The sequence below is a fragment of the Leptonotus elevatus genome, chromosome 11 (genome assembly GCF_054856555.1).
Source record: "Leptonotus elevatus isolate MCC_2025b chromosome 11, RoL_Lele_1.0, whole genome shotgun sequence".
NCBI classification, from domain to species: Eukaryota; Metazoa; Chordata; class Actinopteri; order Syngnathiformes; family Syngnathidae; genus Leptonotus; species Leptonotus elevatus.
Window position 1 is genome coordinate 23,245,279 of NC_141249.1, and position 16,603 is coordinate 23,261,881.

The 16,603-nt window shown below is 43.1% G+C and overlaps 1 protein-coding gene across 3 annotated transcripts; it reads left to right on the forward strand.

Annotated features, from left to right (window-relative positions):
• Window positions 1–218: 218 nt before the first annotated feature.
• slain2 (SLAIN family member 2) lies at window positions 219–16,061 on the forward strand. 3 transcript variants are annotated; one of them, XM_086089933.1, is made up of 10 exons: window positions 219–950; window positions 3,561–3,703; window positions 5,965–6,135; window positions 7,326–7,502; window positions 7,584–7,925; window positions 9,068–9,214; window positions 10,503–10,577; window positions 11,726–11,764; window positions 12,576–12,804; window positions 13,741–16,061. In XM_086089933.1, the coding sequence occupies exons 1-10, from the start codon at window positions 496–498 to the stop codon at window positions 13,799–13,801; spliced, it is 1,839 nt and encodes a 612-aa protein (XP_085946059.1). In that variant the 5' UTR covers window positions 219–495; the 3' UTR covers window positions 13,802–16,061. The 3 variants fall into 3 exon arrangements, with proteins under 3 accessions (XP_085946059.1, XP_085946057.1, XP_085946058.1); XM_086089931.1 differs by lacking the exon at window positions 10,503–10,577; XM_086089932.1 differs by lacking the exons at window positions 10,503–10,577; window positions 11,726–11,764 and having other exon boundaries at window positions 220–950.
• Window positions 16,062–16,603: the final 542 nt, after the last annotated feature.

Here is a 16,603-nt window from a genome sequence, read left to right on the forward strand (position 1 = left end):
ATGAAAATAAACCAGGTTAATTTATTATGTAATTTTATTTGCGTGGAATTGTAGCACTGCAAATATACGCAACAATTATATTTTTATTCTTTACGGCTTAAGTATTGTACACCTAAATATTAACAAAAAATAATATGTACAGCACTAAATTGCGCAACAGGAGTCCCCCCGCCCCCTCCTGTCGCGAACGCGCAAATAGGTGTTGGTTTACGTGCGCGCCCCCGACCGCGGTGACGTCAGCTGCCAGAGCCTGTCTCAAACGTAGTGACGTGTGTTGTGGAAATGGCCGAGGAGGGACAAGCCCGCAAGACATTGTTAAGCTTTTTAACTCCGCCAAACAACCACCGCGGGTGAACGACGTCTCTCCGGCGGACACGAAGGACGTCGCGGACGGGGGAGGGACTTCCAAGGAACCGACCAGCGACTCCAACCGCCCCGGACCAGCGCCTTTTCTTCCCCCGGGGAGGGGGGGCGGCGCTGAGTGCGCGAGCCACCATGGAGGACATCAACTCGAATATTAACGCCGACTTGGAGGTGAGGAAGCTCCAGGATTTGGTGAAGCAGCTCGAGAAGCAGAACGAGCAGCTGCGGGGTCGCTCCATGATGATGTCGGCCCACCACAGACCCCACAGCGCCGGGTACGAGTCCCTGTCGTCGTCGTCGGCGGCGCTGCTTTCGGGGGGCGACATGGCCGGCTCCGCCGCCGGGGTGGGGTTCGGCTACGGCGACCTGTTGGAGAACCGCCGCTGCCGGAGCCCGCGGCTCTCCTACGACGGCGTCAGCTTCAAGAGGCCGTACGAGTGCGAGGGCGCCTCGGCGGCCACCTCCGGCTCGGCCCGCAACTCGCGGTGCTCGGACGACGACGGCGGCGGCGAGACGTCCATCCTGGACCAGGTGGACGTGTTGGACTTGGAGGACATGGACTGTCTGCACGAGGACGACGACAGCTGGTGAGTGCGGATGACAGCTGCCGGGTGGCGGTGGCCCGTGAACGCACCACGGGCCTCGGAAGCTGTTGTTTGTGGATCAGATGAAGAATGGTTGTAACTTTTTAGCGAACGCGGCTTGCAAACAGAAAAGTGGAAGGACGCAAGGTCACGTTGACATTTTTCAACTTTATGTGAACTCGCAAAATCTACCGTCCATTAATCGTATCGAACCGCATGTATCGACATACGTATCGAATCGTCCTTTATTGGAGCGACGCGCGCCGCGAACATGTATACATTGCATACGTGTAACCTCAATTCAACACATTTCTGATTTAACGGACAGAAAATAGTTTCCAGCTCTTTTGTACAGTAGTTGTCAGAATCTGTTTTTTTTTCCAGAATTAGCCGCTGTTGTCCTCGTTGTTCGGGGTTGCGCCACTGTTGTTTGTCACAGTAAAGACTAGAAAATGTTGTTTGTTAAAACATTTTGCTGTTTACAATGTTGAATTGTTTTGTATTTTAGTTATTTTATTCTGTCTGTAAGTTGAACAAACTTAGTTTTCCTCCACCCCAGTAGGGAGCAAAAGTAAAAAAAAGTCCCACTCAAGTAAAGTACAGCAACCTGAAAACTGTACCCGAGTACTGTAACAAGGTATTTGTACTTAGTTACTTCTCTATAGCTCTATTTAAGTGCACTCAACCGTGGTTGTCGCCAGCAAGTTGTCACCGGTCCTTTCTTAAGTCAGAATAAAAATGTACCCAAATGGTTTTCGCTGAAAACCAGCAAAAGAAAAAGTGACATTTTAACACTGTCATAAGATGATGTCGTCATTCACACAAAGAAAATACGAAAGGGAGTTACTGAATGAATTATAGCTGGCTTCCACGTGCACATTTGTTGGCTTGCTCCAGCAGTGCTTTGGTGGACGAGATGTGTTTTTCTGCCCGGCAGCCATGGTTACATTCCTACGCAGAATTCCCCGCAGCCAAACAAACACAAGTCGGCCGCTGGAGCGAGAGAGGAAAAACGGGCGAGCAAAAAAAATGGGATCACGCGACGCTTGAGGGTCAGATTTTAAGCAGAGTTGTCTCCAAAAAAGCGCATACGTACGTCAGTGACCCCACGATAGGTCAAAGGTCACCATAAAAGACAAACTTCACATTTTGAAACGGGAGATAACATCACTTTGAGGAAAAAGACGACGTGTCGTTTTCCAAATAAGTTGCAAAGTGTGCTTGTTTATGAATATAATGTTTACACAATTACGTATTCCCACTTTTCACTTTTCCTCTGCAATCGCACCACTTCCCATTTTTCCGGAATGTAACTTCAAGAATGTGGACGGACATGTTTCCTGCCGATCGCATCGCAGGATGTTTCCGTTATTTAGGAGATCCGACGTGGATCTTCAGACCGCCTGCGGAGTCTGTTTTTGTTTGTGCGTCTCACTCGACGTCGGTCGCCGATTAAGCGGCTCGTGTTGTAAATGTCGCGCCATCTGGGAATTCGCCTTTCGACCAGATTCCGGGTCATCCCTCAAACTTCAGCATCCTCTTGCTGGGAAAGCGGTGCGTGAAAAATCTCTCTCGGGTTCGAGCGCGGACGATCTCGCCTTTCATCGCGAGGGACTTCCTGGAAGGGGTGCGAGCGTTGACAGCTGCTGACTGGGATTTGCCTTCGTAGTGAAAACGTGTCTTTCTTCTCTTCTTCTGATGTTCTGTAAAAAGTGTTCCGACACTCTTTTTTGTGCTGTTTGTCTTGGAAACAAGTAACAACAACAAAAAGGCTTCTTTTTCTTTTTCTTTTTCTTTTTTTTTTGCTTGGCGTCTTTGAAGCAGGAATCCACGACTTTCCTGTTTGGCAAAGTGCCACTCATAGATTCTAAAAGTTGAACAACTGCTATATTTTGCTATCAGTGGCATATGCAAATTTCGCTGCACAAACGCCCGCTTCTGATTGGTGGGCTGTTTCCGCGACGCGTTAGGAGTTTGATTCCGGTGTCTTGTCTACTTATTGTCGCTGTTCTGTGAAAAAGACGCATGTCCATTTTTGTCATAAAAAAAAAAAAGGACATAAGTGTTTTTTCACAGGGCAGCGATGATATGCAAATTGGTCTGTGCGAACCCCCGCTCCTGATTGGTGGACTGCTTTCACGCCTGCTCCTGGTTGGCTGCTGTCCTCGGGCATCCGTTTTCAATGTTGCGTTTACAAACGGAGCACTTTTAAAGTAGCAGTTGAAGGTTTGTAATGATCACATATGTGGATTCTAATTTAAATGTTGCGCTATGCTAGCATTAAGCTAGCTTGACTCAATGTTTGGGAGAAAAAAAAAATCATGTAAAGGATTGCATAACTTTTGTTGTGTGTACAAAAGGTGCCGGAGAGGTAACGTTTAAAAACATTTGGCTGCAAACGTGGAGTATTGTTGTTATAAAGGTGGATTTAAAAAAAAAATATTTTTTGGATACAGCTCTTGTATTAAATTTTCACTGTTATGTCCACGGTGTGCGTTTTCCACTGATCATTACTGTGGCTAAGAAGGAATCTGACAACAAAACCAGATTGTTTCCACGCCGCCAATTTACAGGCACGACTGTGTCTTGAAAACCCTTTTTGCTGTCTTGCAGGCTGTACGAGGCCAAGCTGAACAGTCCCCTGCAGAAGGCGCTGAGCCCCGTGGTGTGGTGCCGGCAAGCTCTGGACAACCCGAGTCCGGACATGGAGCTGGCCAAGCGCTCGCTCATCCACAGACTGGACGTCACCATGTCGGGTAAGTCGCACTTCCACTTCCACTCTCTGCGCTTGTCGTGTCCAATGTGACTTTTCTACGCTTTGATTGCTGCTAAATATAGCAGGGTTTGTGTGTGTGAGGGGGGAGGGGGAGGGGGGGGGTTAAAGGGGGTGCTCCCCTCCTTGTGGCTAAACTGAGACTTTCCATTTTGAAAGCGGTATGGATCATGTGATGTTCTCGCTGAAGGTTGTGCAGTGGTCAAGAAATAATTTTTGCTTTGCGTTGCCAACCAAAAGTTTGAGCGACAAGCGAGTTTCAGATTTGGAAGTGTCATCTAATACGTATATATATATAAAAAAAAAAAAAAGAAGTAGAGAGATTTGAAAACAAAAGCCAGGATGAGCGCCGAGTGCAAACAGTCTGCTGATGGATGACTAAGCGGGACAAGCAACGGTCAGTGACCTCATCCTTGGAGGTGTGGAAGTAGGATCACGTCACCCTCCGGCGGAGACATCCCTTGTGTTGTCGCCGACTCCGCAAAACACACGCACGCACGCACACTCCTTCGCTTAAACAGGCGCCTGGAGACGCTGTTGCCAAGGAGTGTGTGTGTGTGTGTGTGTGTGTGTTAGCCACGGGAATGTGCAGTCCGCAGGGAAGAGGCCTTCGTCACGTAACAACAGGGAGGAGACGCGTTCTGAGATCATTGTGGGAGTGAGGTCGATACTTGTTTTGCTCCCCCCTCGGCCCCTCCCTTACCTGAGTCCCTACAAATACGCAAGGCTTTGAATTATTCATTACAATGATTTATTGGGTTTTGACTTCTTTTTTTTTTTTTAACTCGACATACCTGCATTTTTTCTGCTGGACAATAAAAAAAAAAATTCTCCTGATTTTGAGTTTTTCCCCCCACATAAGAACAACAGGGATTTTTTTTTTTGGGGGGGGGGGTATCTCGTGTTTTTAATTGTCATAGTGGACACCAGGATAATAAGACTGTAACGTGTTGTAAACTTACCAAGATTACGTGTAACGTTTTTAACATCATTCAAATCAACTTATAAATTGTGATTGGTCAGCTAAGATCCAATCATGAACCAGAAGTGTTGACATCATCCAAATGATGTGTTTTCATTGGACACGCAAATATGTCATGTCCACTGCAATCATCTCCGGGTCCGAAGGGCTTAAATTCAGCTAGTTTTAGTTACCGTAATTTTTGGACAATAAATCTCGCTTTTTTTTTCATAGTTCAGCTGGCAGCGTGACTTCCATATTCAAATTCGAGCTCTGACTGACACCCAAAATTTCAGTTCTCTAATTGTGTCGACTTACATTGCTCTTTAGTTATTTTTAATCTTGCAGCAGAGAGAAGAATTAGCAAAAATTGGCAGATTTTTTAATTGTTTATTTTGGACTTTTTTTTATTATTTAATTTTTTTTTAGGGGTGGGGGTCAAATGTTAGTATCTGTGTCTTATGTTGTAATGTGTTCACGTGTAAAAGAAAACAATTGGCAAAAAAAAGTCAGCCAATTTGAATCAATTATAAAAGCTAATTTTGCCTAATTCAATTTGTTGGGCGACTCGGGCCCTATTTTTTTGTTATGCAATGCAATAATCCCAAAGTGAACCTTTTTTAAATGATTTTTTCATCTTAAGGGTTGTGTTTAAAGGGTCACTTTCCTCATTGTCATTTACTTTTTCTCTTCATCGGGGAAAAAAGAGAATGAAATTAGATTTTTTTGGGGGGGGAACTTTAATTTCAATTCTATTCCCTGTCATCAAAATAGGAATATTGGCATTCAGTGAAAATAACTAAAATGTCATTTTTTTTGGGGTGTGGGTCCTTTGAGACTTTTGGTTGTTGTCGCACATTCGCCAGAGTTCCCACTGAGTACATTTCAACTGCTCGTACTTGTAATTACTGCCTGAGGAAATGATCTCTCTTGATCGAGCACAAGAACAGGACGAGCCCACAGAGTCCGGAACCCGACCTTAGGACACGAGCGCTCACACTCGCCTGCATTGTGCTCGCGCTTGAATGCGCCCCATTGAACGGCGCTCGCCATACGCTTTTCATACACCCCGCAGCAGACTGCAAGAGCGACTGCGAGCCAACATTGCCGGCGTTGTTGCCGTCCGCGGACTTTGAATGGCTTCCACTCGCCGTAAGATGCTGGAATCGTGTCCGTTTGCAAGTCGAGGCCATTTTGTTTTCATTCACACAGTTCGAACCAAATGTCGTCCCTGCCAGTTTCAGTTCATTTCAGTGAAGTGAAGTGTGTGCGTGTGTTTGCAGCTAACAAGCGCCGCAGCCTGTACGGGAGCTGCTACAACCAGCAGGCGAGCTACGGGAGCTCGTACAGCCCCAACGCCGCCAACAGTCCCTACGGCAGCGGCTTCAACTCGCCCTCGTCCACGCCCGGCAAGGTGCCCATCGTCAGGCAGCAGCTGATGCCCGTCAACGCAGGTACGAACGCAGGACCACACGTCAAGTTCCAGGTTGAGAGGGCGCAGTTTGCTTAGCGATGGTCAATCATGCGCGCGTTATTCAACAAAGTAAAAAAAAAAAGAAAAAAAGGTTCCTTTTTTATTGAGAGAAGGCTCATATTTTGCATTTTAAAAAAATCACCACGTGAAAAAAGTTTTTAAAAATTGTGTATACACTACTGACACAAACCCCCCAAGCTGGATTTGAATACCTAATTTTTTTTTTTAATTAAAAGGTTAATTAATGCTTGAAAACCTACTTTGAAACCTGAACCCTTTCTCGAAACCATATGTTGAAAACTCCATTGAAACCCAAATCCTGGCTCGAACCCTTTTTTTTCGAAACCCTAATCCTTTCTTGACACCTTACTTTGAAACTTCAAATCTGAACCCTGGCTATGAACCCTGTTTTAAAACCTATGTTGAAACCTTAACCCTGTCTTGAAACCCTAATCTTGTCTTCAGTCTTTACTTTGAAACCCTAACTTGAAACCCCATTTTGAGACCCTAAATCTTCCATTAAAACCCTAACCGTTGCTTAAAACTCTATAAACATTTAAGTCTTCAAACCTTACTTTGAAACCCTAAACCTGCCCTGAAACCCAAATCTTGGCTAGAACTCTTATTTTGAAACCCTAATCATTTCTTGAAACCCTAACTTCAAACCTGAACCCTATCTTGAAATCCCGTTTTGAAACTGCTATCCTGAATCCATCAAAACTTAACTTGAAACCCTAACTTTTTTTAAAACCCTAACCCTGGGTTCAAACTGTACTTAAAACCTTCCACGAATACCTAACTTGAAACACAAACCTTGTCTAGAAACCCTAACTTGAAACCCCATTTTGAATCCCTGCTATGAATGTTCCAGGAAAACCTAACTTGAAAGCCTAACCTTGGCTTAGAACCCCATTTTGAAACCCTAAACCTGTCTTCAAACCTTACTTTGGAACGACAAACCTTGAAACCCGAACCCTGACTATAAAGCCTATTTCAAAACCCCATTTTGAAACCCTAAACCTGTCTTCAAACCTTACTTTGGAACGACAAACCTTGAAACCCGAACCCTGACTATAAAGCCTATTTCGAAACCCTAATCCTGCTTTGAAGCCTTCCACGAAACCCTAACTCGGCCATTTTGGAACCCTAACGTCAGCATGTGTTGGACAGCGCACCAGCGCAACGCGGCGCCGGCGGAAAGGAACCCGCCGGCCGTCAGCCCGCAGTCGTCGGTGGACAGCGAGCTGAGCACCTCCGAGATGGACGAAGACTCCGTTGGCTCTTCCACGACTTACAAGCTCAACAACGTCAACGACGTCCAGATCCTGGCGCGCATGCAGGAAGAGAGTAAGTAGCACTTCCTGTCTGCGGTGACTTAACGTTGAAAGATTCCCCGGCGAGTAAGACCGTTTGTGCGCGCGGGATCAGGTCTGAGGCAGGACTACGCCGCCTCGGCCTCCCGCCGCAGCTCGGGTTCGTCCTGCCACTCGCTGCGTCGCAGCACTTTGAGCGACCAGGAGCTGGACGCGCACAGTTTGGAGGACGAGGAGGAGGCGTCTCACCCGGCCTTCCACCTGCCCGCCAGCCGCTTCAGCCCCTCGCCCCGGCACTCGCCGCGCAACTCGCCGCGCAACTCGCCGCGCTCGCGCTCCCCGGCCCGCTCCGTGGACTACGGCCGCGGCTCGCCGCAGCCCGCCATCAGCCGCCTGCAGCAGCCGCGACACTCGCTGCAGGGCCACGACACGCCGGCCAACGTGGTCAAGAATGAAGGTGAGTGCGACCCAAAGCGCTCGACAACATTTCAAAATAATAATCAGCAGCATTTTGCCGTGGGGGCCAGTTAATGAGCCCGCCGATTTTAATCAAACAATACTTTTTTTTTTTTTATCGGTTAAAATCAAATGAATTTTGTTTTTGTTGCTGTTTTTTTTCTTATTTTTATTTAGACACATTCACAACATGAGACAAAAACAATCAGTCAATTTTTGTCCATTTTTATAAAGTTTAAAGGAAAAAATCATTTAAAACAAATAAATGTTCTGTCTGTATTTCATATCTTTTAAGCGTTAAGGGACAACAAAAAAAAAAAGAAGTCATTTTATTAATGACATTTTTTCTTTATAATCAACCAATAAATTGGTTATCGGAATTGGCATCAAAATAAAAAAAACCCCACAAAAGTAATACATAATATTACCAGATTACCAGTTTTACCAAATGTCGATTACCTGTCGTGTACTACGACCACTGATCCGAATGTATGACTGGCTAGCCGATAGGCCAAGACCATTGAAGCCGCGAGGCCGCCATATTGCTCCTCCCAAGAAACATTTCCCGGCATACGATCTTACATTTACAGTATCGAAAATGGAGAACATTTGAGAGTAGAAACAGCAGTTTTAAAAATTGTTAAACATAAACAAAAGGACTTTTTACAACTTGCCTTAAATAAATGTATAAATTATATGTTTAATTATGTTTACAAGAGGAAACTTGTATACTTTTTATTAAAGAATTATAATTGTAATTCAACGAAAGATGCCTCTGCCAAATCTAATATTGGGGTCTGAGGAAATGAGCGATAAAATATAAAGGGGGTCTTCAAAGCAGCACATATCGTCCACTTAATTTTTTTTTTTTTAACTTGTTAATAGTGACTACCCCGCCACAAACGCCCCACCCTCCACCCCCCGCCTTATACTAACTGCCTACAAGCTGTATATGTCTCATATGTACGTACACCGTATAGTTTATACAGTAGTCTGCTCGCAAGATGGGAGAAGCAAGATGGCCGCCCTATCGCTTCATCGGCTTGCACGGCGGGCGTGTATCGGCTATCCAGTCATATATTCAGATCAGTGACTACGATAAAACTTCCCTGAAATCGTCATCGTCTTCTTGTTGCTGCGCAGAAAAGCTGCGTCGTAGTCTGCCCAACCTCGCGCGTTCCAGCGCGGCGCCCCCTCCAGGCCCGGAGTCGGTCAAGAACAGTCGAAGCTGCGAGTCCAACCTGCAGCTGCCAAATGGAGGATCGCCCAGACACCAGAGCCAATCAGCTCGTGAGTACGCACGCACACGCGCACACTTAAAATGCCTGCATATTAACGTTAACTCTTTACTGGCACGCTCTTTTTTTTTTAATAATAAAAAAGAAAAACATCTTTTAGCAACTACAAACACATTTGATTGTAGGCTGGCTTTCAGAATTGTGGCTAAAATGTAAAATGATATTAATGTCTCTGAAATTATTCGTCAATGTGGAAAGACAGCTGCTGAGTGTGTGTTCGCTCACTTTACAAGAAATTCATGTTTTGGCCACCAGGGGGCAATATAATATACAGGTGACATACAAATTCACATGAAGAAGAGATTTACAACTGACAGTAAATATTTGCTTTTTTTTGTGGAGGATAAGGAATATATGTCTTTGAGTTTTGTGATATTGTCTGTCTTGTATTCAAATATTTGTTGCTACGCCATCACTAGCAATGCTCTTCATTAGCCTGTCAATGGCATTTTGCATTGTGCGTTAGCGGTAAGCTAGCAGACGTTCCAAAGGCAAGGTTGGCCCTATATTAAATGCACAATGTGTGATTTTTATTGTTTTATGATTAGTTTGACAGTAAGTCTTAAATAGCTGTCAATAAACAGCCTGAAGGCTCTTTATTATTATTATTATTTAAAAAATTTGGAGTAGGAAATGAGTGAATACATATTTTCATAAACAAAAAAAGCTTGTAAATCCTGAGAAAAAATTGGGAAAGATTCTTTAGCATTGTAACTGAAAGTGAATTTAGCAAAACGCTACGGTGGCTTTGGGCTCCCGTTGGTGTCGTCTTTTTATTTTTTTATCAGTAAGGCTTTCTTTCTTTAATGTACTTGGTGACATGACGGGATCCCCGACTATCCATTTGATGTAATCCTTAAATGCGGGATGAAGTTAATGGTAATTCCGCTAAATCCCGGAGCTCTTAATCCTTTTCTCTGTTACAAGTGGCACGGGTCCGAGGGCAAGCAGCACTTCGTGTTTTTTTTCTTCTTTGACACTAAGCTTCATCTTGATGAAAATCTTTCCCGCGGAAAGCCATTTGAGCACTTATTTCGTCCCCTTGAGATCCCTTTTGAAGGAAATGGAATAATTGCTGAAATGTGGTTCCATCCCTTCCTTGGCTTTGGCGTGAGGCGTTCTGCTGACTCTCCTTTCCCACTCCTTACTGACTGCTGAATGGAGCGACGGGCTCAGCAAATGAGTTTGGCTGCGGCGCCCTCTAGTGGCGTGCGACTGCACTGCAATGGCGCGCCTCGGCGTTGTCGTGACGGCGCGTGTGACGTGTGTGTCCACAGCAGCAGCACCTCCTCAGCTCCCGAGACACCCCACTCCCAAAAGCAAACAGCAACCGCAAAGCCCAAGGGCCCGGCAAGGTAACAAAAAGGCCCAAAGCGACACGCAAGGACGCTTGTTGACGTCCACTTTGTCGTTCGCTACTGATGGGATATTGGATTTGTGCAGCATAATTACATAAAAGAGGAATAGCTGGCAGACTAAACTGATTTGTCAGTCAGTAGATCACAGACCTCCGCCAAGGCCAAATTCGTAAACAAAAGTGGAAAACGTATGATGTAAAGTATTTCAACAAAAAATAAATAAATTTGATAATTCACAAAAGGGAAAAACGGCGCACACAGTATATATTTTTTTCATGTAGAAAATACCAGAAATTTGTAATAGATGCATGCAAGCTTTTTCTTGAAAAGCGAAACTCAAATTGTATTTATTTTTGTCCCTTACTTTAATTTTTTTGTCCAAAATTTTGTCTGAAACCCTTTTTAGTGTGTTTGAAATGAATAATTTCTAATAATAATAATAAAAAATATATATATCTGAAATAACAACAGACCTAATTTAATCCCCCCCCCCCCCAAATATTTAAAAATAAATAAAAAATTGCAAATACATGCTTTTTGTTTGATACAAATAATATAACGGTCCAACAAAAAAATAAGACAATAAAAATGTGTTATGGATAAAAACATTACAAAATGTGAAAGTACAGTACTTTTTTTTTAACACGACATGACAGTAGTTTTCCTTTTGTATTGCTAGCAGGCTACTTCCTGGTTCATGGACATAGAGGACATTCCAAATAGTATAGTGGTGACATTTTGGGGAATTTTTAACACCATAAGCAAAAATAAAAAAAATACAAATAAAATAAAAAAAACCTTGATACTGTCTGCATCCCTTATCCAGATCGTCGCCATTTTGTTTGAACCTAGAAGCCGAACGGGGCGAGTTTGTACGATCAGCTCTCAAACGCGGGATCAAATCCCTTCAAGAACACAAATAACATTTTCAAAAAGCGGGTTGCAATTGGGCGAAGATGCCACAAGATGGCAGCAAAGCACTTAAAACAGAACCAGCTTGTTTACGTGCCAGCTCTCGTGGAATTCACTGGTGTCGTTTCGAACTTAAGCCATCAAAGTTCCGGAGCCGCACAACCGGATCACGACGCAAGCTTTGAATGCAGACCAACTTAAGGCTTGTTTGTGTGTTTGTTGTCTTTGTCCAGTCCCCCTCTCCTGTTGCTTTGGCGACGAAGGTGACTTCAGTGAGTATTTCACTGACGGCTTGTCGTCGTCGTCGTCGTCTTGCTTTGTGCATCTCATCCTGTTGACGCATCACAAACATTAGACCTCCCCCAAGGCTCATTTTCCCCACAGCACGGCAATCACACTAGCGGGTAGCGCGAGGTACGAGTCAATAGTCACAAAATACCTGCTGAGAAGACTACGCAAAAAAAAAAAAAGACGTATGCTAACATTAGCTTAGCTTTACGCGCATTCGTGTGGTCTTTCTGTCTGCTCAGTTCCAGATATACAAAGATCATCTATAGCGCCACCTTGTGGCATCTCAGGGCTTTATGAAATGAGCGCAGAAAACATGGAACATTGCAACAAGCAAGCCAAATGCTTCCAAGCATTATTCAGCCCAATCGTGACAAAAGGAGGAAAATCTCCTTGGAAGAGGTAATCATGATAACGAGATGAATGGAAAATGGATCTGTTCTGTGAGGGAAAATAAATGAAATCTATATTGAGTCATAAAAGTCATTAATGAATGGAAACAACAACAAAAAAATACACAAATCCAAAATTTGGCCAATTTTAATAGTTAATATTGGTCGATTAATCAATCGGGCCCTAAAAGATATGGATCACGTAAGCGGCGTTTAAGGTAGGTCTGTTGTTTTTGTCATGTGTAGAAAACATTGTAAAGTGGTGGACGTGGTTGTTCAAGACATCCTTCATGCTTGACTCTCAAATTCCCGACATTCCTCATTTTCATGCTAACGTTAGCGTTCTTCTTCTTGTTGTTGTTGCTGCGTCACGTTTGAGTCTCGCCGTCTTCCTCCCCGTCAGTTCCGCCGTCCAGCAAGCTGCGGACGCCGGCCGCACCCTCGCCCCTGGCCTTGAGGCAGCCCGTCAAGGCCGCCGCCAACCCCGCCGGCTCCACCACCACGCCCGGCCGGTCCCTGGTTCCGCCTCGCAGCGGCCTGCCTCGCCCCAGCGCCCCGGCAGGAGGCGGCGGCGGCGGCGGCGGCGGCGGCATCCCTTTGCCTCGCAGCAAACTGGCGCAGCCTGTACGCAGGTAGGAAAATGGCGGCTCACCTGAGGATTATGTCCTTAAAAAAAATATATATATTTTTAAACAAACTCTTTAACAGCTTGTGGCAAGACATTTTCTTCTGTGACTTTTCTTTTGCGCCTGCTGAACACCCAAAAATGTAGCTCAATGCTAACAAATAATGCAAAAAGTCATACAAAGGCTAAAGAATAGGATCAAGCCTTTAAATTTGAGTTTAAGCAACACGTTTTTTTACATTTCAGCACAAACTGCCGTATGTAAACTGGCAATATAACAGAATTCTTGCGGGAGCAAAATAATAATACTATTTTACATTTTATTCCAAAGTATAGCGGCTTTGAGTGTCTAGAAAAGCACTATATAAATCCCATGCATTATTATTATTATTATTATTATTACATACTTTGCAAACAACGACTCATATGTTGTTGTCCAATCTTTTTATATAGTAGAACATTTATTGGGGTTTCTTTTTTGGGGAAGGATTGGCTCAATGCCATTTACATCCGTTTCAAAGCGAAAAGGTCAATTTGAAACGTTAAAATTTCACGTAAGTCCAACAAATTAAACTTTGTGTGTGCTGTACATAAAAAAACATTTGAATGCAGTCAATCAAAACGTGTTGCTCATTTTTGACATATTTACATTTTAGTCGCCACCACAAGCCCCATCACTTTTATTATAGAGAAGGAGAATTCACCTTTTTTTTTTTGGAAATAAAAGCTTAATTAACAATAAATCTGGCAATTAAATGTTTGTGATCCCTTTAAATATTTATTTTTCAATTATGCACATGTGATTTACATAAAAAAATAATAATTGTATGCCAGCTGATTTTATCGCAATCTATGGCTTTCCTTTTTTTTTGGTAGCCGCTAAAGTATGCATTGCAAGCAGAATATCTGAAAAGGTGCTAACGTGACTCGTCTGTTTTTGCAGAAGTCTACCGACTCCTCGCATCTACAGCGGCACCAGAGACAACCTGAGGGAAAGCTACTAGCGGCCTGCCCAGCAGAGGGCGCTCTACTCAGACTGTCAATCAACCGCATGGCACTTTATCTACCTTGATGACTCGACGGTCACAATGGCTTCGGAATATTTCAATAAAAACAACAAAAGATACGTACACAATTCACAAAAGGGGAGAGGCCTGCGAGAACGCCAAAGAACAAACTCCGCCTTCGCCGCTACGGACGCCACAATTCTCATTTTGACCCCCGTCGGTTGTTTGACACCTCGTTGGCCTTTTCGCCTTCCGTACACGTCGGCGAGAAACCTCAACCATGACGTCAGCAAAAAAACTTCAATGATGACATCAGACGTGCGTTCGAAGCGACAAGCGCAATGGCGCTCGTGCGCGTGCGCACGCGCGGTGGACGTCTTCGAAACAATCGTCATGTTCAAAACAAAGCAAAAAAAGCACCCAGAGAAAATGCACAAATGTATTTACAAAAAGGATCCTCCATTGATTTGAGACTGCTCGCCTTCCTATGAGGGAAGCCATTTTGTTGTCAGTGATGACGATTAGGAAGATCATTAATCCAAAACAAGAAAATGTTTAAATGTAAAAATTAAGACAAATACAATTCTTTGAAAAACTATAATTATGCTAATTAGCCTTTTGGACATATTTATTTTTATTTTTAGTTATTTTAAAATATTTAAAAAAGTGTAAATTTGTAAAGGTGTATCAATTTTAACAACTCAAAATTAGTATAATTTTTTTTATTTTTTATGATTAGGCTGATTTGAATGTAATAATTGTATTTGGATTAATTGTACAGCCCTAACTTCATATGCTGCGTTCAAGGAACCTGGGAAATCTCGAGCTCCTCGACATACAAACATCCTAAAGCAGTCATCACAATTCAAACTTTTTGGTGGTGTTAGAAAAAGAGCACAAAAATTCACAAATATACGTCCAAATAACGGAGGATCCTTTAACGACGCCACGCGTCCAAATCAGTATTTTTTTTTAAAATACATTTTCTAATTACGTTTGAACCTCAATTTGCATCGCTAACGCTCCAAAGCATTTTTTACATTTCCAAAGCCTCGACTCGAGATTTTTCAAAAATTATTATTCCGTTTTTTTAAATCATGAAGTGCTTTGATAGTTTTAGTTTCCGTTCAGGTTTGAAGCGCTCAGGCTGACCCGACAATGAGTTAACGACAACGAACTCGGACTTTGGCCCCGCCCCCTTTCAGCCACGACAGCCTTGATTGTTTTGCTGGCGTTGGCCAAAGTCGGCCATTTTAGCGACCCAAAAAGTGCAAGGAGGCCTTTTCGTTAGCTTGTGCCAACTTTGGACTTTTTAGCCAATGAACATAAAAAGGGGACATATTATGAAAAAAATATATATTTTTGAATGGCTTGTATGTCAAAATCATTTTGTCTTTTGGAATGCGTTTGCACTCATCAAGTCATGAAGTGCTGCCTCCGCATGTGAAAACACAATCCATTTGTTTTAATGGACCCCCCCACCTTGGGTTTACGTAGTAGCCGCTTACCTTGCTGCAACCCCCTCGTCCCGCCCAGGTTGTCATGGTAACAAACGAGGGTGGGGTGAGCATGGGCTCATTTGCATGAGACAAAAACTCTACGATATTTTGACTAAATTAGACGTGTTATTAAAACACCTGGTTTGAAATATATCAATTTTTTTAAAGGTAAAAAAAAAAAGCATAATATGTCCCCTTTAAGGTCCCTTAAATCCCCAGTAATTCTCAATGTCATCCATGCTTTAAAAAAAAAAAAAAAGGAAAGAAAGAAGAGTTTTCCAAATGATGTTTGTGTGCCGGTAACGGCGACTCGTTTAGGAACGCGTGCCTCTCATTTGAAAAGTGTCTGTTTTTGTTTTTATTTTTAACTTTTGGTGCCAATTCATGCTTTTTGCAAAGCTTTTATTCATTTGCCTGCTTGCCTATTTTTGTAATGGAAATGAATTGCTTTTATTCTTATAATTGCTTTGAGGAAGACAAAAAAAAAAGTTTGACGACACGCCTTCATATTTATATCTAATGTGTAAATGCAAAGTTATTTATTACAAAGCGAGAAGCGGCGCCTCCCGACAGAAAGACGGACAGAATGTTGCAAAAAAAAGAAGAGAAAAAAAGACCAACAGCAGCAACCACACTTTTTGTGGGACCGATTTGTTTTTATTTGACCTTTTTTTAAAGCCACAAACAAACATGACAAAAGTTGTTGTTTTTTTCTTTCTGTGTTGTCACATTTCAAATAAAAGCTCAAAAGCTTTTCATCTTTTTCTTCCGTTTTGTTCTTTCACCGCATTGCAAATAATGCGACAAATAGTGCCTTTGATCTGTTCACAGTCTTTGATTTAGACAAAACGTCTCCTGCGCCGCAAAATATATCTCGCTCGTCGTAATTTCAACGGCGCGAGCGCGGACGCTGCTGTGAAACGCAAAAAGCGCAGCGAGAATAACGATGATGGCATTTTTGTGTTTTCAGCATTCAAACGCGCCGTCATTAACATCAAAGACACCTTAATCAAACCCGTACCTGCATTTTGTCCAAAAACATCAAAGACAACATTCTCTCCATTGACTCTTTTCTCGTAAATATCAACAACAAAGTAGTCGTGCTGCCACGAGCAGTGTTGGGCAGTAACTAGTTACTGTAACTTAGTTACTTTTTACAATAACTATTATTGTAACGCATTACTTAAAAAAAAAAAACTGTAATTCAGTTCCATAATCAATATGGTGCGTTAATCATTGACTTGATCAATTATTTTATTGAATAATTAAATTGTGCGACACTCGAGAGGACGACGAGCGG

Bases quoted from the DNA above. Each gene is read 5' to 3' on its own strand.
- slain2 (XM_086089933.1), top strand. From the start codon at position 496: ATGGAGGACATCAACTCGAATATTAACGCCGACTTGGAGGTGAGGAAG. The intron at 6,136-7,325 runs GTACGAACGCAG...TGTGTTGGACAG, and splicing joins GCTGATGCCCGTCAACGCAG to CGCACCAGCGCAACGCGGCG. The intron at 7,926-9,067 runs GTGAGTGCGACC...GTTGCTGCGCAG, and splicing joins CAACGTGGTCAAGAATGAAG to AAAAGCTGCGTCGTAGTCTG.